The sequence below is a fragment of the Physeter macrocephalus genome, chromosome 2 (genome assembly GCF_002837175.3).
Source record: "Physeter macrocephalus isolate SW-GA chromosome 2, ASM283717v5, whole genome shotgun sequence".
Lineage (NCBI taxonomy): Eukaryota > Metazoa > Chordata > Mammalia > Artiodactyla > Physeteridae > Physeter > Physeter macrocephalus.
This window is the reverse complement of record NC_041215.1, coordinates 120,624,217-120,645,959: the sequence shown is the minus strand read 5'-3', so window position 1 is coordinate 120,645,959 and position 21,743 is coordinate 120,624,217. Positions and strand designations below refer to the sequence as shown.

Genomic DNA, 21,743 nt, shown 5'->3' with positions numbered 1-21,743 from the left:
TGTTTTGCCCACTTCCGGCCTTTGAGATGACAAACCAGTGGTGTTGAACCTCAGCAGACCACAGGTGAAGGGTGAAGGGCCTGTGGTCCACTCACTGGTCCCTTCGCTCCTTGCGCAGGACGGGTGGTAGTCGCCCATTTTTCATGTGACGGGTCTGAACCTTGGCAAGGTTAGGTGGCCCTAACTCCCGAGTACCTCCATGCCCGAGGCTCTCTTGCCTCATTTCTACGTCTACCACCTTTAACAAGGACACCTCATGACATGCAGATGAGGGCTCCTCTGGGGCCATACAGGGTGGAGCGTTCTGGGGGAGGGGGGAGAAAGTGCCCCTTGCCCCCAGGTGAATGGCTGTTGTCACATCTCATAGGCCTGGCCTGTGAGTCGCTATCAGAGTTTAGCTACTTTTGCTTAAGGTGTGGCGAGCACTTGGCCTGCATCACCTCGTTTAGTCCTAACCTCAACCCTGCTCGACGTACATTATTCCTGAGGCCGAAGGACGTGAAGCAGCCGCCCAAGAACTGAGGGGACCGGCAGCAAAGAGGTCAAGCACGCCTGCATTCAAATCCTAACTCCACCACGAAACTAGTTGTGGTACCTCGGGCAAGTTCTGTGCCGCAGTCTCTTCGTCTGTAAGATGGGGCTAGTAATTGGTAGCGTGTCCTGAAGATTAAACAAGTTAATGGTTGTAAAGCACCTTGGAGAGTGCCAGACACGTAGGGAGCACAGCATAAAAAAACCACTGCCTAATTGTTATTAGCTACCATTCAAGCCTTGGAGAGCGTGACTCGGCAGCCTGGCCCTCCCATCACCCTCTGCATCTCCTGAGAAAGGCAGCAGGCCCCAGCTCCAGGCTGAGGCCGGGGCTGGAGTCTGGAAGCAGAGCAGACAGAAATGCGTGGGAGTCCGGGTTGCAGCTGCACACACGACACACTAACTTTATTCACAGTGATACAAAAGTAGATTTTTCTAGAAATGTTCTCTTGTGCCAGGGGGAGAGAGTTGAGTGGCATGTGGCGGTGGGAGGGCCGGGGGAGGGGTTGGGAAGGGCAAAGGGCCAGAGTGTGGGTCGTGGAGGCAGGTCAGCGGGCAGCAGGGGCTGGGAGAGCAGGAAGAGCTGGACATGGTGGCCCCTCCGCCCCATTCTAGCCACACCGGAGGGTGGAGGGTATCCACACAGACATATTGGGAGCATCCAGAGTGGTGGGAAATGGGGGCCAGGGAACTCAGGCAGGAGGAGGCTCTGGGTGGAATTGTTGACTTTCCTCTCCTCCTGGCCGGCTGCCAGCTCCCCCGCGGGGCTGATGCCAGGGCTCCCGGCGTGCCCCTTCCCACTTCCCCTTCTTTACACGCTCCTCTTGGAAGGGCTAGACATGCCCAAGAGGGGCCGAGGTGGCAGGTGGGGAAGTGAGGAGTGAGTACACAGACAGATGCTCACATAGGCAAAGAGGGATCGGAGGCTGGGCTGCCCACGGAGGGGCCCCAAGGGTCTCACTGGGGCAGGGCCTTAAGGATGGCATTCACCTCCTCTGCCACAGCTGTCAGGGCAAATTCAAACTGGTCCTGGGGAAGGGCAGGGGAAGGAGGGTCACGGGGGGCCTGGCCTCCCCTCCTGCCCTGGGGGTGGGGGGTGCTTTGCGGAGGTCACGTGCGCGGGGCGGGCGGGAGGGAGCCCTCCCGGGGGAGGGGTATGGAGGCAGGCAGGAGAGGCCAGCTGCTGCCACTTTGGTTGGGGAAGGGTGGTGACTAGGGTGGGTGCAGGGAGGAACGGTTACCTTGGAGCGGACGAGGCCAGGCCGCTGGTCACGGACATGCTCCAGCGTGGCAGCGATGTCAATCTCCTTCACTCCTGGGTGGGGGGAGCACGGGGCTGCTCAGGGGGTGTCCAGAGGAGGGTAGGACCCAGAAAGCCTAGGGCATCCTGGGGTGGGAGGCTTGGAGGACTGGAGAAAGCCTGGGGGTGTGGCAACCTGCCCTCCACCAACTCCTGTGATCGGGGGGGCTGGGGAGACTCTAATCAGAGGCTGGGCTGTGGGTGAGCTGTGGAGGGGGGGGGTGTCGTTACCTTTTGCCAGACGAGGCCAGGCCGCTGGTCACGGACATGCTCCAGCGTGGCAGCGATGTCAATCTCCTTCACTCCTGGGTGGGGGGAGCACGGGGCTGCTCAGGGGGTGTCCAGAGGAGGGTAGGACCCAGAAAGCCTAGGGCATCCTGGGGTGGGAGGCTTGGAGGACTGGAGAAAGCCTGGGGGTGTGGCAACCTGCCCTCCACCAACTCCTGTGATCGGGGGGGCTGGGGAGACTCTAATCAGAGGCTGGGCTGTGGGTGAGCTGTGGAGGGGGGGGGGTGTCGTCACCTTTTGCCATGCGGTTCAGTACCATGTCGATGAGGATGTAGGTGCCAGTCCTTCCTGCACCGTCACTGAAAGAGGAGATGGTGACAGGCTGAGTTTGGGACCCAGCAGGAACCGGGAGGGGAGGGGGAGACTGGTGGAGCTGTTGGGCTTAGCTGGGGACGGGCTGGGATAAGTGAGCGGAGGATGAGGGAAGGTCACGGCCCCGGGGTCCTGGGATTGGCGCCTCGAGTGGGGAGCCTGTGACCCATGGGGTGTCTCTTGGGCAGCGAGCTAACGGAAAAGGATAGCCCTGGCTCTGCCCTGAGGCAGAGGCAGCAAGAGGGAATAGCTTTTTCCAGCCTCTGGCCAGGCTTTCATTCAGCAAACTTCTTATGTAAATGACAAGATGGTAAATATTTTCAACTTTGTGGGCCACATATAGTCTCTGTCGTACGTTCTTTTTTTTTTTTTCTTCAACTGTTTAAAAAAAGGAACATCGTTCTTAGCTCATGGGCCATTAAGAAAACAGATGGTACACTGAATTTGGCCCATGGGTGGTAGTTTGCTGGCATCAAGGGGACAGGCAGGCAGTGTGCCTGGGAGGCGGGCTGGGGGAGCAGGACCAGAGAGGGGGTGGGAACCAGGAATGCCCCACCTCAGGGCCCTCTGGCCTGGGCCATCCTGTCCCCCTCCATCCCCACCCCAGCCCCCCTGAACGCACCTGCAGTGCACAATGATGGGGCAGGAGCGGCCCCGGTAGCACTTGTTCACCTTCCTGCAATAAGAAATGGGCGTGAGGTCAGGGGGCACCGGCAGAGGGAAAGGGGAACCGAAACACACACCTGAGGGCCTCTCTTTCTTCCTTTTCTCCCCACGTGCCAAGGGCAGAGGAGGGAAGAGGGCTGGAGACAGGAGTCTGGGCTGGAGGCAAAGAACCAGAGATAGTGTAGGTGGCACTGGGCTTGCCTCATCACTTACAAGCTATGTACCCAAGCTGTGCACCTGGAACAACTGATTTAACCTCTTTGAGCCTCAGTTTTATTACCTGTAAAATGGGGATGATGAGTAGTAACTTCCTTCTTAGGTTCTTACTATGATTATGTGAAATAATCCATGTAAAGAACTAAGTGCAATACCTGGCACACAGTAGGTGCTCATTAAATGATAGAATGATTAATAATAAGACATAATAATGTTAACAGCTGCCTCTGCCAGAAGTTCAGGGAGGATAGGCTTTCTGGTGACTTCAAGGGTGTCAATCTTGCCACATCCTTGCTCTGCCCCTACAACTGCCCAAGGTGTTCCCCTCACCACCCAGGCTTCCTGTGGTCCCCACCAGCAGTGAGGTCAGGTATAGCCCTGGGCACAGAGTTCCTCTGGCGAGGGGAGGACAACACCTCCGCTCTGAATATGCTGCTGCGCCTGTCTCCCTGGATAAGTCTTGCCTCCGCACTGGTGGTCCGTGGTTGAGTCATATTCAGACTTGGTCTACCTGGACCTCAGACTCTGCTGCCCTGGTCACAGCAGCTCAGCAATGAGCAGGGGGTTTCCTCCTCTCTCGGTGGCCCAGTCTAACCTGCCCTTGTCCCTTGTGACATTCCTACTTTGAGAGTCACTTGCAGATTTCTGATACCTCTGATGGGCCAGGGCAAGGGAGGACCTTCTGAGGGGTTATTAGAGTACTTCAGGGGAAGCTTGGAACTTAGTGGTCTTCCATCTGGTTCCTTAAGGCTTGCAGGGGCCAGGTGACTTTGAAAGGTTTTCCAGGAGTCCACATGGTTTTCTAGCATATTGGCTGGTACATCAGGGCTGGGGTTGAACAGAAGTTGCCACAGTGGTTCCCAATCATTTAGTACTAATGATAATAAACAGTATTTCGAATTAATAGAGCCGTTGCTACATGCCAAGCACTTAAAGCAGATTTTACAGACTTTATGCTACTGACTCTTGTAACAACCCCTAAAGTATGGGTCATCATTCTCATTTCACAGGTAAGAAAACAGACAGAGGTCAAGAAACTTGCTCAGAGTCACTTACTAGGACTTAAAGAATTATTTTGCCTTGCCTCTGGTGGACCTTCACCAAACTATATTTATTAAGCAGCAATTAATTTGTTCTGGGTGTCTAATGCCAACTGAGTTTACATAATCCCAGCCTAAAGCAAAGAAATATAACCTTTTAGCTTACCTGTGCAGCCTTAAAACAGGTCCATGCACTAGTTCTATAAAGGTTTTTAAAACGTGGAAAACAAAAAAAATAGCTCTGATGCCCCTAGCGTTGCTTTTGAGAAGCCTGTGCCTCAGGCCCCGGGGACCCCAGTTAGAAACCATTGTCCTGAGGCTCAGAAACTATCCCCAGGTTCCTCCCTCAACTGCCCCCCGCCCCCGCCGGCTCTGCTCCTCTGCTCTCTGCCTAGCGCCTAGAGACCTCAGGCCAGCCTGGCAAGGGGCAGAGAAGCAGGAAGCGGCCACAGTGTGGGTGAGGCCCCTGCCATGGCAGCAGGCTTCTCAGCCACCTGTCTAGGGAGGGCACAGGCAGGGGATGCTGGAGGCCTGGCCTGGTCACGGTTTCAGCATCAGAACAGGGCAGGTCCCCCTGTTAGCCTCCTGTCCCAGCCCCCACCTGGTTCCACTGAGTCCCCAAGAATCCAGAGATCCTCCCACACTCCCTTTGATAGTATTTGTCCCTTCCCTGAGTCCCCCCAGCCCTCGGCTCTCCCAGCAGCCTTCAGGGTGGTCCCTGGGCCCACACGTCCTCATGTCCTGTCCATGCAGCGGCCACACCTGCCAATGATCACTTTTGTGACTATGCAACTGGAGTGAGAATACTAGCTGCAGATCACAAAAATGACACTGGCAGCCGTGAGAGAGAGAGAGAGAGAGAGAGAGGGAGGAGGGAGGGGACAGAGAGGGGAGACAGAGTGAGGGAGAGACAGAACCATGTAGAGAATGAGAGATGGTGGGGGGAGACAGAGACAAAGAGAGGCAGAGTAAATAGGCAGACATGGGAGGGAGGTGGAGGAAGCAGAGCAGGGAGAAGGAACAGGGAGAGGTGCGGAGAGGGGGAAACGTGGTTGGAGGGGAAGAGTGAGACGGACTTCGGACTTCGAGTGAGACAGAGTGATGGAGAAAGAGGTGGGTGGGGGAGGGGGGAGAGAAAAGAGGGAAGGAAGGGAGGGAAAGAGAGGGAAAGACAAAGGGAAAGAAAAATAGAGGCAAAGAGACACTGAGGGATAAAGAAGGGGGATGGCAGGAGAGGGTGAGAGACAGCGAGGGGACAGCAGACACAGAGACTAGTGCCAACTGGAAGCACAGGACAGGAGGAAACAGGCAGCAGGGACCAAGGAGAGGGAGAGAAGGAGAGAGGGAGAGAGCTAGAAACAAAGTGAGCCCTTCTTGGGGGGAATGGGGTTATGGAGAAAGCACCGGACATGGAGAGGCAGGGAGAGAAAGAGGGCAAGAGAGGGAAGAGACAGCTGGCCAGCAGAGAGAGAGCAGACAGGGGCTGGACTACAGCAGTGGAGGAATGGGCACAGCGAGACAGAGCGTCAGTTCTGGTTTGCGGGGGGGTGTCTGGAAGGGGGTCCAGGAGGTCAGAGTCAGTCCTGGTTTGGGGTGTCTAGCAGGGGGCACCAGCGGACCTGAGGCCGAGGCTCCAGGTCAGGCTAGAGGATCTGCCTCACCTGACCTGGGGCCCTAGGAGGACCTGATGGACTGGGGGAAGGTAAGGGAGCCTAGCTCCCGGCCCCCTGCTCCTGTGCTGCTCTCTCCCCGGCTCCTCGGAGCCTCCCCCGGGCCGCCCCACCGCCCAGGCGCTGGGGCGCTCACCTGCGGAAGTCCAGCAGGGGCCGGGTGGAGGCCGGGGTGCCCTCTGCCGGCCAGCTGAGGAAGTGGAACTGCGTGAGCGTGCGCGTCTCCTGGGTCTGCACGTTCTTCAGGTAGAAGCTCCGCACCAGGAAGTCCTCGCACCAGATGTGCTCCGACACCAGGTTCACCTGCGGAGGAGGGGGCGCAGGCCTGAGCGCGGCAGGGCATCTCCAAATCCTCCCGGCCTCCCAGGCCAGTCAAATTCGAAATCCTCCAGGAAGCTCACCCAACCGCCCGCCCCAACTGTTCCAGCTGTCCCCAAGAACCCTAGGTGTTTGTGTCACTTATGGACTGCTCAGGACAACTGGTGACTTTTTCATCTACACACAACTATTGTGAGTTTTCGTTTGTTTGTTTTGGCTGCGCCCCGTGGCTTGAGGGATCTTAGATCCCCGACCAGGGATCAAACCCAGGCCCAGGGCAGTGAAAGCGCCACTGGACCGCGAGGGAATTCCCAAGATTGTGAGCTTCTTGAATTCAAAGTTTCTCCTTCCTCTTCTGCGCAGAGACTAGCAAAGTGTCTGTGCTACACGCACCATAAACTTTGATAAAATTCTGTATTTTCATTTGATTTCTTTCTTTAACCACAAGCAAGACCAATTTTTAAAACTTAAAAAAAAAAAAGACTGTTGCGTGCTCATCTGATGATGAAAAACTGCTATCCAGTGCTCATGAGAAACTGGATGTGTGCAATTAATGTCTCTTGTTTTATTGGGGGGGGTGTCACCTCCCATTTGTCAGGAAAGTTGCTCCTTCCCTTGCTTTGCCTCTGCCCAGTTCCCCCCTACCTATCTTTTCTCCTAATGAAAAAGTTTCTTTCTGTTTTAAATAAGCAATATATGTGACTGGTGGCATTTCTTTCTTTGCTTTGGCCTCCAGGAAACTCAGATCTAAGTTAGGCTCAATAAAAGTAGGTCTCAGTCTTGGTCTTTGAGTATACTTATCTTCCCTGTCTCAAAACTGTACTCCTGACTCTTAGCTTCTAACCTTAGTTTCAGTGGTTTTATAGCTTTATATCTGTACCTTTCATCATAGGTCCTTACAAGTGCTTTTTGGCCCTAGACTGGACACACACATACACACATGTATATGCATATATGTGAATATATGTGTATGCACATATATGTTTATATACACATATGTTCACACATGCATGAGTGGTGCACCATCCACTTTCTCCACCCCCATCGTCTCCTGGCCGTGGGGTCCTGCTGACCTCATATACATGGTAGAGGGAGGAGCCCTCATCTGGCCAGTAGCGGTCACACTGCTTGACACCATCCTCCACCAGCGGGGTCAGCATGACAATGACGGTGCAGCCACTCTCCCACACCATCTAGGGACAGAGACCCAGGTAAGCTCCATTCTAACCTCCCTGGGACCTGGCTGGCCCTGGCTGGCCACAAGGGCGCCTACTCCCTGGAAAAGCCCTCCCTCCAAAAGCCCACCTGCCAGAAGTCTGAGATGGTATGTGACAGTGGGCCCTGTGTGGCTATGTAGGCTGGCATCCGAGGGTCGTGCTCAATCTGGGGATGGGAAAGATACATCATGAACCAGAATGGGAAATGCCACTATGGAGAGGCTTGCTCAAAGGGAGCGGGCCAGGGTCTGGGGGAGCCTGAGAAGCCCCATTTCCATGCTAGGATATCAGGCTCACAATTCTGGGGCCTTGGGTGGGGAAATGGAGTCTATGGAGGCAGGATGAAAACGGGGAGGAGGTGGGGGCCACTCACAATGGGACTGGCGTTGATGTAATCGCTCCGAGAAGGGCTGCTCTCCACCTTCAGCTTGATGCGAGCGTGGTCATCTGCACAGACCCCGCACCCCACCCCAGAAGCCCCTCCAGTCACTGGGGTCCTGGCACCTCTGCCACTCAGCTTGAGCCAGGAGCCCGGCCCCACCCCCAAGCCCTCCAGAGCTCCCAGCAGACAGAGGGCTGGGGCCGGCGGGTCAGCAGGACTCACTCACAGGGCAGGAAGTCAGGGTTGCGGTTCTTTTTGATGTTGCCCTCCCCCTGGGCGGTGGCACAGGTGTTGGGCTCCGCCTGGTAGGCACACAGGGCCTGCCACTCCTTGGCCAAGCGGTCCCGGTTCCGCAGGTGGTCCTCCATGTACGCCTGCAGGGACACCACAGCCTGGCGCTGGCCCCCACTGCCAGCCCTGCCCCTCCCACCGTCTGGTCCCCTCACCCCCTCTGGGCCGATGCCCTGTCCTGACCAGAATCATGTGTCCCGTGGAGATGTCCATGTTGGCCTGGGCGGGCTCCTCGCACCAGGACGGTGTGCTGCTGTGGGAGCTGGGGCTGGCCTGGGCCGCATCACTAAACTGCGAGGACACGCTGCTCACCCGAGAGGGCTCCGGTGGACCCTCTGCCCGGTTGAACAGGGACTTTGTGGCCATGTGCTGGCGGCACAGGTCCTGCGGAAGAAGGATGGGGCAGGGTCCAAGGGCTCCTGAATCCTTTCCAACAGAGTCCTGGGCTCAGTTCAGTAGAGTCCCTAGGCTTGTGCTTGATTGCTTTGGAATGAAACCCATTTCCTCTGGGGTAGGGTCTTCTGCCATGGCTCTCATCCTTTTCGGGGCTGCTCTGCTTGGCTGGTGCCTATGACAACCTCGGATGTCACAGAGCAGAAGCCTAGAGCCCCCCCGAATCGCGGCACTGGGGAGAACTTCAGCAACCATCCGCTCTCAGTTCCCATCCATTCAAAATGGCCCCGCAGCACTCCCACTGGGGCTTCTCCAGCCCCTGGCTGGACATCCAGCTCCCCACCCTCATCCCAGGCGAGACCCAGACTCCCGAGCCCCTTCCATTCCCTCTCATCAACAAGCGTCTGGGGCTGCACACCTGGTACTCAAAGGTAGTGTCACCGTGGGCGCCCTCGGGTCCCAGCGCGGCCAGGCGCTCCTTGTCCCGCTGCCGCGCACGCTGCCGCGCACACAGGGCCACTGCCAGAGCCACGAGCAAGCCGGCCACACCCGCCAGGGCCACCAGAGTAAGCAGCACGGAGCGCACGGGAGAGGTGCTGTGGGCCGGTCGGGGAAGGACGGCGGCTGCCTCCTCCCTCTGTGGGAACAAGGCTAGAATCAAGGGGGGCGGTGGCGTGGGGAGACTTAGGAGCTGCTCCCCAGCCCTGTCCCATGCCCCACTCCCTGCTAGGATAGCTTCTGGGGCAAAGCTGGGAGGCAGGGGCATGCGGTACAGGCAGAAGGACTTGGAGAGGCCGAAGATCTTCCTTCTCAATCCCCATTGAGGCCACTCAACCACATTGCACTGCCAGAGACTTAGTGGGTGACCCTCCCTAGGAGTCTCTGCATTTAAAAATGGATACAGAGAAGAATAGAGAGACCCAAGGGATCAAACAGTAGAATGTGAGGCATCAGTGTTGGATGCAGAATAGAAGCATATTTTGAGTTCAGTGTCCTTTCTGTGTCATGTTTTCCCTTGGAATTTGAGACTTTGCTCTAGAACATCTATGGACAGCTATGGCCATCTCAGGTAGTTCTTCCAAGTAAGCTGGCTTCGGAGAGAAGGCTGGACCTGCAGGGAGCAGGGGCCGCTGGGGCCATCTGCTGGTCAGAAAGAAAACTGCAGGGGGGAGGGCTGCTTTGGCAAAGCTGGGGGACCAGCCAGATAGATCTCAGCTCCTATTCTCCTGTCGTTTGCCTTCATCTCTTGCGGGCAACATCAGCCCTCTGGGGCTTTGACTGATCCTTCAGTTATCTCATACCTGTCCCACGCCTGTCTGCAAGATCTGGAGCCCAGTCTGTGCTTCCAGTTCAGACTTCACCATCCCTGCAGGGAGGATGTAGGTCAGATTCTGTCCAGTACTATGTAGTCTCCACCCCATGTCATGCTATGCCAGGTAGCAGGCAGGGTCCATGTGGGCTGGGAATATTTCAAGGGGCCTGGATATATACAACTCGGGCTGGGGTCAAGGAGTATTTACCAGCTTGCTTGGTCACGTCAGCCAAAGACAGGTTCTGTTCATTGTGACGGATGCGGAAGGTAAGGGCTGGTCCCACGACACTGCCGAATAGGAGGTGTGTTACTGCCTCACCCACCACAGACGCCAGATTCAAAATGAGAGGTCCTCTCTGGCCCTCTCCCTGTTAGAGGATGGGGCTAAAACCAATCAGAGATGCCATACAGGGGTGTTTGAGGCTGGGAAGATACTGGATTGGGCCAGTAGCAGGGCTGGGTGTGGCTGTACCTTCAGTGCAGCTGGAAACATCTTTGACCCGACCTTGGCCCCTTACTCACAGTTTGTCTTCCCCTCCTACCCTGAGCCCCTCCAGCCACCTCCCTCTTCAAGCTACCTGCTAGATCCCTGCTGCCCCAGCCAGATACAGCCCCACCTGATGTTGATGAAGCTGCCCGAAGACATGTGCACATGCTCAGCCAGGATCTCCAGAAGCTTCACTCCGGCAGCCAGACTCAGGGGCCTGGAGGTGGGGAGCCGGCAGAGGAAGGAAAGTGGGGACCCTCTAGGCCACTTTCTTGAAACAACCTCCAGGGGTGCAGAGCAGCCCAGCCCCGTGTCTACTTCACATCTGGACTTCTGCTCTCTGCTTCCTGCCAGGCAGGCCAGCCCAACACCCAAGGGACCAGGAGGCTGCCCCAGACTGGAGCCCTTACTTCTGGTCAGTGACAATGTAGCCATATTCCTCTGCTGATGGCCTAGCAGAGGGCTGCCCTGCCGCCGTGGGCTGGCTCTGGCCCAGTGGACTTTTCTCCTCTAGCAGGATGGGCGTGGCAGCGGGGCCGGCATCTTTGGGAGGCTCAGAGGATCCAGAGCTCAGCTCCTGCTGGGCTTCATTGGAGGTGGGACCAGCAGTGGGGGATCCGGGCAGGGAGGGCGTGGGCGGTGGAGGCTCCGCTGCGTCTGCGCCCTGCACCTGCTCCTCCATTGTCTGTTTAGAAGAGAGGATAGAGGTATGGTCTCTAACAGTGGAGGGGTTAGGGGTCGGGGGTCCACAGTCTGGACGCTGAGCTCCCACAGGGGTGCTTAGGACATGTTTCTCTTTCTATCCCCAGGCCCAGGTCAGCACTGGGTACAGAGAGGGCATCCAGGAAAGTGAGCCAAGTGGATGAATGAATGAATGAATGAATGAATGAAAAAAGGACTGAATGAGTGATTATTCATGATCAGTAATAACCCACAGGATGGGGCTGGAGTAGGGAGAAGCTCCGGAGTGAGGAAAGCTGGGGTTAGGGGAGAAGATGAACAGGCAGGCCGTGGTTTTTCGACTTTTGTTTAGCCACACAATCTTAGAAATCCAACATGTGAAACAGATAGAGTGCCTCAAGCTGCAGGGCAGTCAGGAGCCTGCCTGCTCGCGTCCCCCCACTTCCCCTAGGGACCCTCAGAGTGGGGTCTGCAATGATTGTAGTGTAAAAAAGCAGTGAATCAAGAATTCTAGCTGCTGGTCCGAGCTCTGCCTTCAACTTGAGGGGAGACCTTAAACAATGACTTGCAGCCTCTGGGCCTCAGTTCCACCAAAATGAGGGCTTGGAGGATACAGATTCTGGGTCCTGATCCTGAGATTTGGATTTCAGTCAAGGGGTTTGCTGCCGCTGGGCACTTATGGGTCAGGGAGGTGTCACAAACTCACTTTCTTGATGTCAGCTCCAATGTTTACAACCCCTCCTGCAGAGACAGGAAAAACAAGACTCTGGGCAAAGGGCCAAGGCCAAGGTCCACACAGCGCAGGTGGGAGAAAAGGCCCGAGGCCCCGAGCCTGTTACATTTGCTGTGGCCTCTTTCCCCGCAGTCAGGAACCAAGACCCTATCGCTGGTCTGATCCTAAGCATGGCCTCATGTCTCTGTGCATCTGCCTTATAATTCATTGTTTTATCAACTCCTCCCTCTGTTATTGGCCACACCTCTCAAAGCTATTCTTTGCTCAGTCCTCCCTTTACCCATCAATCATTGGCTTCTCCTTTTTCGTGGCCATGCCCCTCCTTAGGTCCTCATTATCTTCCGCCCAGCTTTCCCTGTGCCTCCTGCTCCCGGCTCACACCCGCTGTTGGATTCTTTTCCCATTGCTTCCATCCTCCAGTCCTTTCCTGCTCTAACTCCTCGGCTCACCACCCCACCCCTTGCTCCCTGCCCTTGGCTGGCAATGACTCCGTGTCTCAAAAGAACTCCCTCCCCTGACCTTGGCCCTTCCCCTCTAGGTTGCTTGCTGTGGTCTTGAGAAGTGGGGCAAGAGGCCTCCACGGGGCTGGTAGTCTCTCTGCTTGGACACTCACCCAGATGTCGTCCTGCACCCTTGGGCAGCAGCTGCAACAGGGTGGAGAGAGTGGAGAGCTGCTCAGGAGTCAGCTGACGGAGCTCCACACCATAGCCCGCCAGCACAGCTGCCAGCCTCTGCAGAGTCACATCTGCTGGGAGCCAGACACGGAGCTTAGGGCTGGTGCCGAGGTGAACTTGTGGGATGCATTTGGGGGTGGGAGGGGACCGGCACATTTAAGAACGTCTCAAACACCAGGACGCTGATGCCCTCCCCTTCCCACCCTTGTCCACACTTTGGGGGAAAGAGCTTCCTGTGTCAAGACCAAACTTCAGGCCCAGCAGGGACTCCTTGCTGAAGAAGAGTCATGTCAGCTCTGCTGCCCCCACTGTATCCCCGCTGCCTACCTAGTGCCTGGCATAGAGCAGGTGGTCGGTAGACATTAGCTGAGTGTGCAGATGACTTTAAGGACAAATTAACAAATGCGTGGGTGGTCAGGAAGGACCCTCCCCGCCCCACCTCCCAGAAAGCAGCCCCATAGGCAGGGAGTGGATGCTGCGGACTCTGTTACCTGGCTGCTCTTCTGGGGAAGGAGGCTTCTCCCTGCGACCCTCTAGTCCTTCCTCCTCATAGCCTTCTGAGGAGTCATCTGCCTGGCTGCTGCCCCCTTGCTCTGGCAGCCTTGGTGCCCTGGCCCTGCTGGGCACTTGTGGCTCCTGGGCCAGGTAGAGCAGCCCTGACTCCTGGAAAAGCTGAGCAGGCGGAGGCCCTGGAGGGTCCCCATAGGAATGGCCAGGGTGAGCCCCGAACGTGCCCTTGGAGGCAGTTCTGCTGAAGAGGGCTGGGGGTTCAGCCTTGGGCAGGGGGCCAACACTGACCATTCCTGGGGAGCTCTCTGAGCTCCGGGGGCCATCGCGGGAGCCCAACTGTGGGAAACCAGAGATTCGGATGAGAGCAGACATCAGGGCTGGGGGACTGGGGTTGCGGTGGGGCGGAGGTCTAGGGCTCACCTGATGGAACAAGTAGGGCTGCAGCAGGGCAGGTTCATAACTCAGGGCAGGGTGGGGGGGCTGCGGGGGCAGCAGCAGATGCTCCAGGAGAGGGGGCAGCAGCTCAGCCTGCAAAGGGGAGAGGGGGGAGCCTGCCCCAGCTCCACCCCTACCTACTGGAGGTCGAGGAAGCCGATGCTGGGGAGCAGGGGCGGAGCCAGTGGGGATGCCCTGTAAAAGCAGCTCCCCAGCGGGACCCGGTCTCCTGGGCGCCAAGCCAGATCTGGGGAGGAAAGCAAAGTGTGTGTGTGTGTTTGTGTGTGTGTGTGTGTGTGTGTGTGTGTGTGTGTGTGTGTGTTGGTTGTGTGGGGGAGGGCGTATAGAGCCTACGAGGCAGAGATGGTGGGTCCAGGCTTAGCATAGAATGAGCCTTCTCTCTTAAGAGATGAGGTAGCCTCAGGCGAGGAGGCAGTAGCATGGGGAAGGGCCAGAGGGCCAAGCCTGGGGCAGAGGTCATTGCCTCCCTGCTAAGCATGCCTGGGTCCCTGAAACACAGCGGCAGAGCTGGAAGCGTGAGGCTAGGGATGGAAAGGGGAGAACAGGAGAAGGGGAAGGCAGCTGGGAACCGCTCTAGATGAACTGTGTCTGCAGCTTGCCACACTGTCCCTGTGGGCATGTCCCCAAGTATGCATTCAAACATTCAGTACTGTGCCCTCTCTCTGTCCCCCTCCCCCACTCTGCCTTCTTCACCTGGTATCATCACCTGAGCCCCAAGCCGTCATTTATTTTCCTCTGCTTTACAGGGTCTGAATGATGCCTTCAGAGGCCCCAACCACAAAAAGATGATGGTACCTCCTACCATATACAATTCCACATAGTAACAAACCTGAACATTAAACAACTTCAGTCCGACAAAATTCTAATTTGTTCCATGATGACTACTTTGATGCTTCTTTTAAAATACCAAATGTCCTGTATACGCTGCTATATTTAAAATAGATAACCAACAAGGACATACTGTGTAGCACTGGGAACTCTGATCAATATTATGAAACAATCTAAATGGGAAAAGAATTTGAAAAAGAATAGATACACGTATATTTTAAAAAAACTGTAAAAAGGAACATAATTTTACACGTACTTATATATATGTCTGTGCCAATACCATGTAGTATTAATTATTATAGCTTCTCCACTCTCTCTATCTCCTGATGCATCCCAGAAATCAGTTCAAGTACTACCATTATCTGATTCATATCTGAGTCTGATCTGGGTGAAACTTTGCTAACATATCTTTCCTATGTCAGTACTAGAGAAAAAGTAATTTGTCTTGTTTTACTACTTTGTATCCGTAAAGATTAGCACAGTGATTGGCACATAGTATAACCCTGTATTTTTTGCTGAGTAAATGAATTCATTAAAAGACAAACCAGACCAAAAACAAAATACCAAATGTCCAAATGTTTCAAAACAGTTTTTAACACTGTCAATCAATTATGCTTCAATAAAAATTAAAAAAAAAAAGAAAAAGACTTTGTCAGGCAAAAAAAACACAAAACAAAACAGTTTTTAATGGCCCTCTTTTGCTGGATCCCCAGGGATGAGCTCAGCTCGTGTTGGGCATGGGAGCATGTCAGATGGCTACTCCAGGACCTCTTTCACCCACGCCCCAGCCTGCTGATTTTTGTACCTATTTCCCTCTGTCCATCAGGATGACCACAGATCCACCAGCCTTGCTATGATAAAGCTGATGAGAAATGATGCCTACCTGTCCCTTGGATGGGGCTCTGCAGGGTGAAGCCTGGGGATGCGCTCCATTTCCTGGGAGATCACATACTGGGTGAGGTCATCGTGCCAGGACAGTCCTGCCAGGGAACAGAATAGGGTGAGACTGAGATTGGCTTGGGAGAGTCTGAGGGCCCAGTAACAGGGACCAGTGTAGATCAAAACTGCACCCTCTACCCAGCAGTGTACTGAATTCGGCAGGGCAGAGGAGCGGCGAGGGCGGGGGTGTCTGGAGATGCGGTGGGTGATTTGAGCTGTCCTTTTCCCACACTCAGGTATAGATTTGGGAGTGAGACTGCTTCCAGTGAGACTGGGTTTAAGTCCTCTGACACTTACTAATTGTGTGACCTTAGCGGAACCTATCTGAGCCTTAGTTCTCTCATCTGAAAAATGGGGGTTTACACCTCCTAAAATTGTTGCGATAATTAAAATACACAATACCAAATGGTTAGAATAGTACCTGACACATAGGGCGCTTTCAATAAGTGCTGTTATTATCATCATCATCAATATTATTACTCAGCTTCTTTTTATTGATCCTGAACCTTAGTTTTCTTTATTTGTAAAGTGGGAATAATATAAACTTTATGAGTCTGTAGTAAAAATTAAGTGCAATCAGGGAAATGAAAGTGCTTGGAAAACTCCAAAGCACTGTACACCTGTTTTTTGTTTTTGTTTTTGTTTTTTTGTGGTACGCGGGCTTCCCTCTGCTGCAGCCTCTCCCGTTGCGGAGCACAGGCTCCGGACGCGCAGGCTCAGCGGCCATGGCTCACGGGCCCAGCCGCTCCGCGGCATGTGGGATGTGGGATCCTCCCGGACCGGGGCGCGAACCCGGCTCCCCTGCACTGGCAGGCGGACGCGCAACCACTGCGCCACCAGGGAAGCCCTGTACACCTGTTTTAAACATTCATCAACATCATCTTATCCTGAGGCATATCTCCTGTTTGACCGTTTTCCTCCATGAAACTCTGCTCTCAGGAAAGGTCAGTCACCTGTTTTAAAGGGATAATCTCCCACTCTCCACCCCCATTCCCCCATTCCTTTTTCCTTGATTCTGGATTAATAATCTGTACTGCTCTTAACTCATATTCTGAGATCTGTACCTGCTTTTTTGCCTATTAACATTAGATGAACTATCTGTGTTCCTGTATACGGCCAGTTCCTCTACTTGAGCACTAGATTTCATCCCCTACTACCTACTCAAGAACATCTTCCCCACAATTCTCCGCTATTTCCTACATCATCATTTTCTCCTGTTCTCTACTGAATTATTCCCATTCACATACAAACATGATGCAGTTTCTCCCATCTTATAAAAATACTGTTTGATCCCACATTCCCCTCCAGCTATCACCCCATTTCTTTGCTTTTCTTTGCAGCAAGACTCTTTGAAAGGGTTATCTATACTGGCTGTATCCAGTTCTTTTCCTCCCATTCCCTCTTATCCACTCTATTCAGGATTTTATTCCCAACTATTCTACCAAAACTGCTTTCATCAAGATCACCAGTGGCTTCTGCATATCTAAATCCAGGGTCAATTCTCGGATCTCATCTTACTTAACCTACCACCATCATTTGACACTGTTCATCACTCCTCCCTCCTTGATACACTTTCACTTAGCTTCTAGGACAGCAAGCACTCTTGTTTTTCCTCCTACCTTGCTGGCTCTCCCTTCTCAGACCTCTTTTTGGGGTCTGTTCCTTCTCCTGGTCCTCTAAATAATAGAATTCTCTAGGGCTCTTCTTCATAAACACACAATCTTTTGGTTATTTCATTCACCTCATGGGTTAAATTACCATCTATATGTCAAAGAATCCCAAATTCATATCTCCACTCCAGACCTCTCTCTTTCAAAACCCAATCTTATATACTCAACTTCCCATGTTACTGAATGGATATCTTAAACTCAGTGTATTCAAAACTGAACACCCCTTTTCCCAAGTTGATCCTTCTGCATAATTAATGACATGTCCATCAACCCAGTTGTTCAGGCAATAAAACCTAGGTGTCATCCTTGACTACTGCCTTTCTTTCATGGCCCTATCCAATATTTCATGAAATCACGCTCACTACCTTAAAAATACAGGCAGAATTCTGTCATTTCTCATTACCTCCCTGCAACCACCCTAGTCCATGCTTATTCATCTCTTACATGAGTTACTGTGATAGCTTTTAATGTTTCGTGTTTCTGTTCCTACCATTGACTCCCTACATTCTATTCTCAACCCAGCAGCAAGAGTGATCTTTTTAAAGTAGAAGTGAGATCATGCACCCCTATGCTCAAACCTTGTGATGGTTTCCTCTTTTACTCAGAGTAAAGCCAATGTCCATACATTCTCATATAAAATCCCAGAGCATCCCTTCCCTCATTACCTACCTGACTGCATCTTCTACTCTGCCTCTCCATCACTCCTTTAGAGCCACTCTGTAGAGGGGTTCTCCACGGTGTTCCTCAAACTCATGCTCCTATCTTAGGGCTTTTATTCTAGCTCCCTGGCCACCCGAAACACTCTTCCCTGAGATAACCTTCTGGGAAAGCATCCCCACCTCCTTGATGTCTTTATTTGAATTTCATAGTGTCAATAAGGTCTATCGTGACCACTCAATTTAATACCACAGCTTCCTACCTCACTATTTCTGATCCCTTTATCCTGCTGTAATTGTTTTCTCCATGGCACTTATCACCTTCTAACATACTAATGTTTTCTAATTTCTAGTGTATTCCCTCCCTTCACCCCCGAATGTAAACCCCAGTAGGCAGAGACCTTTGTTTCACTCCCTGATATATCCCAAGCACCTAAAACTACGTTTGCCACATAGAAGTACCCGATAATTATTGGTTGAATGAGTGAATTGGATGAGTGGGGTATTCTCTGGGCTGAAGACTCCAGGATTCATGGCCCTGGAGTACTCAGTCAGTTCCAGAGAGTGGGCTGGTCCTAAAGATATAAATGCTGGCCTCTTCCAGTGGCGTCTTCTAGAAGCCTCCTCTGGATTCCTCCAGAGAGTCTAAGTGTGAACAGCCTATCTCTAAGGTTCCACCCCAACTCCTGTCTTGCCTCCTTCTCCAGTAAGGTCTGGGAAGGTGAGGTTCCAGAGTGGGTGTGATAGGAATGTTCCATGAGAGAAATCCTGGAGTCAGGGGGCCCCTCCCTTCCCCACCCTTATCTAACCAAGTTTGTCTCCCTCCTCCAGCGCATCTAGACCTCACCTTGGGACATGAGCTGTCGGAGGACACCTTGTAAGCGTTGAAGAACTGGGGAGGTGACTTGCAAAAGGGGCCGGGCTTGCCCCACTCCCACCTGGCATTGTCCAAACAAGCCATCTAAGAGCACAAAAGTGGTGTCAGCGGGGGGCTTGGACAACAGGCCTTCCAAAGTCCAGGCTGCAAATAGACAGCACTCCCTCAATTCTCCTCTCTTGGCTTCAGAGAGCTCTGCTCCTCCAGTCCAGTCCCCCTTCTCTCCAAGCCCAGTTCCCCTTCTCCCTTCCAGCCCACCCCACTTCTTTCTTATTATATATACCCCCCCAAACCCTGTTTTGTAAATCCTATGTTTGGGCCTCACTCACCCTGAATACAGACTTCGAGGTGAGAGCAGAGTCTGCGGTCAAACAGACAGCCTGTAGAGGACAGGTGAGCAGAGGCTCAGACACCCACACACATAGAATGGTCAGATGGATGAACAGGCTAGAAAAGGGGGAAGCAGATGGGATCCATTCTTTCTTTCTAAGGAAGGCTTTAAGCTGGGAGGAGAGGAGGAAGAGTCCTCCTCTTGAGAAGAAAGCACAGGATCTGGCTTTGGATTTTAAAGATCTGCAAGTCTGGATTCTTTCCCTAAAAGCCTCTGTTAGCTTAAGTGAGTAATGGGGAGAAGAAGCCCTCCAGGTGCATGGGAGTCGTGATGGTGGAGAATCATATATTGATACTTCTGCTCTCATAGAATTACTATGGGGTACTTTTTGTCCAAATTCTGAGGAAAAGGGGACTTTCCTTTCCCAATCTCCACAAGCATCTTATGATGGCCTGGGACTCAGAAGAGATGGGAACCCCAGCACACTTCCCCTTCGCGTGGGAAAGGGGTAGCGGCGGGGTGTCTCTAAGGCAATGCTCCCCACGCTGTCCCTGCAGTCCGCGGGCCCTGTACTGCTGGGGCGGTTCGTGGTGCTGAAGCTCTGAGCCTGGCGCCGCTGAGAGCTTGCCTGGAAGCAGTGATGGGGGAGGGAAGGGTAACAGGGTGAGGAGTCTCCAAGAGACGTGACCTCTCCGCCATTCCAGTCTTCATCTTCCACCCTCCTAACCCGCGGCGCCACAGGAAGTATCTTGCATTGGCCTCCAAGCCCGGCGGGGAAGAAGAGCGCCAGACGGCGAGCTTACCCCTTCCCCCACGTGCGCCCCGCCCCCACCCTCCCCCTGCCCGTGAGTCAGCGCTGACTGTCTCTGTCCGCACAGACGTGAGTCAGCACCAGGCCTGGCCGTGGGGAGGGGGACGTGAGGCGACCCTTCCCTCTTCACCTTCTTCGGCCCCCTCCCCCAGCTGTCCCTCCCTTATCGGAGATCAGATTACAGCCATCGGCCTGTCAGGGCTTGAAGAGAAACCCTAGCCCCTCCCTCGGCCTGATACCGTACGGAAAGCTGGGACCCCGGAGCTCGCGGCCCCGACTTCTACTCCCGGCAGATCAGGGTTCCCTCTCCTTCCCTCCCCTCCTCCATCCCTCAGCGCCTGTCGCCACTTTTTGGCGCCTCGGAGAGACTTGCTTCTCCTGTGGTCCTGTATCCCGTCTCTAGGTCCCTCTGTCCATATGCACCCCCATTCCTTCTCCCCAAACCGCAATCTTCCCCTGAGCCCGCTTCTCTTAGGTCCCGCCCCCGGGCTCCCAGCCCCACCTCCAGGCCTACGCCCCTTTCCTCGCAGACGCCCTCTCATCTTCCTCATCTCACAGTGCCTCCCCCTACCCCACTCCACACACACATTCTACCTGAGCTCGCGACCTGCGTGACACTTCCCCCCACGCCCCCCACCGCGTTTTGCTCCCGGCACCATACTCCCCCCAATCCCCCCATTTCCTCCTGACCGTGGGCGCTAATGGCGTTGCAGCCTCCCGGACGGCTGCCCAGCAGCATCAGGCAGAGGAGCACCCGGAGACCCCCAGATCCCCCGGGACCCCCAGGCCGTCGCGGGCGCCGCATCCTTCCGGGCTCCGCGCTCCCGCTCAGCTGCCAGAGCCGCAGCGACTCGGGCCGGAGCCTGCCAGAGGGGCCGAGGCGGGGCCTGCCACTCCCCACCCACCGAGGCGGGGTCTACACGCCCCTCTCGCTGCAACTCCGCCAACCCCAGGCGGATGGTGACGACATTTCCACCCCCGGCTCTTGCGTTGATTTGCGTCATTCGTGGCGTAAAAGCACTGTCTTACTGGGGGTCCTACCCACCCCGTCCCTCCTACCCCCAATAGTAGGCGCCTCTCTAGAATTCGCACTTGGCCTCACCTTGACATTTGCTTCTCCCCAAGGACCACCACCTCTATCACCCAGTCGCAGGGTTGGCGAGAAGGGTCCCAGTTGGGTGGGGGCCAAGAAAGATACGTGAGCCGGGTAGTATAAACCTTAAGATGAGGAGCATACAAGTGAATACAATTATGTACTCCTTCGCATCTCAATTAATGGTACAGATGTTATCCTTAAGAGCAGGAATGGTTTTGCGTGTGTGCTCGGATTCCAGTTCTAGCAACGCCACCTACTTAGGGGTATAACTTTGGGCAAGTTGCTTGACCTCTCTGTGCCCAAGTTTCCTGATCTGTAAAATGAAGGTGCCAATAGTGTCTCCCTCACAAGGTGGTTGTGAAGATTTACAGGAATTAAGCTCACATGGCTCGCTTAGAAGAACCACTGCACTGGCATATACTAAACACTGGATACATACTGGCTTTTGTTATTAGCCTTGACTCGCCTTTCTTTCGCCCTCTTCCGCCTCGAGGCTATCAAAATCTTATGGTTTCTGCCTGCAAAATATGTCTCCCATCAGCCCACTTGTCTCCATACTCGCTCTCCTATCCAAACCACGATGCTCTTTCATGATGACTACTGCAGTAATCATCTAACTAGTCTTTTGCTTCCATTCTTGTCACCCAATAGGCTTGGGAGTGAGCTTTCTAAAGGTCAAAATTGATCACTTTACTCTCTTGCTGTTCGGTAAAAATTTTCCAAAATACAAAAATAAAAAATAAAAAAAGATAGTGGTGCATGGTACTCATACACTCATCACCTAGGCTGAACAGTTACTGATTATTTTGCCATATTTGCTTATTTTTAGTACTTAAAAGTAAACAATAGACATTATAGTTCCCTTCCAAAAGTTTCAATATGCATTTCCAAGAAATAATATATTTTCCCATATAACCTAAATGCCATTATGACACCTAACGAAATTTACGATAATTCCCGAGTATCGTTTAATGCTCAGTTCATATTCAAATGTCTCAAATTCTTTCCAAAAATGCCTTTTTTCAGCTGTTTTGTTCAAAATAGCAGTCAGTCAAAGA

At 53.7% G+C, this 21,743-nt stretch overlaps 1 protein-coding gene across 2 annotated transcripts; it reads right to left on the bottom strand.

The window, feature by feature from the left end:
* Positions 1-933: 933 nt before the first annotated feature.
* On the bottom strand, positions 934-20,459 carry PTPRN (protein tyrosine phosphatase receptor type N). 2 transcript variants are annotated; one of them, XM_007122427.4, is made up of 23 exons: positions 20,280-20,459; positions 18,777-18,827; positions 18,418-18,531; positions 15,189-15,285; positions 13,442-13,703; positions 13,003-13,357; positions 12,451-12,582; positions 11,811-11,845; positions 10,834-11,108; positions 10,554-10,640; positions 10,145-10,224; positions 9,926-9,990; positions 9,043-9,261; positions 8,415-8,615; positions 8,167-8,314; positions 7,932-8,005; positions 7,647-7,724; positions 7,415-7,534; positions 6,160-6,326; positions 3,054-3,107; positions 2,354-2,418; positions 1,773-1,846; positions 934-1,560 (listed from the first exon to the last, which is right to left on the bottom strand). In XM_007122427.4, exons 1-23 carry the CDS (start codon positions 20,392-20,394, stop codon positions 1,489-1,491), a joined length of 2,940 nt encoding a protein of 979 aa, XP_007122489.1. In that variant the 5' UTR covers positions 20,395-20,459; the 3' UTR covers positions 934-1,488. The 2 variants fall into 2 exon arrangements, with proteins under 2 accessions (XP_007122489.1, XP_007122490.1); XM_007122428.4 differs by lacking the exon at positions 10,554-10,640.
* Positions 20,460-21,743: the final 1,284 nt, after the last annotated feature.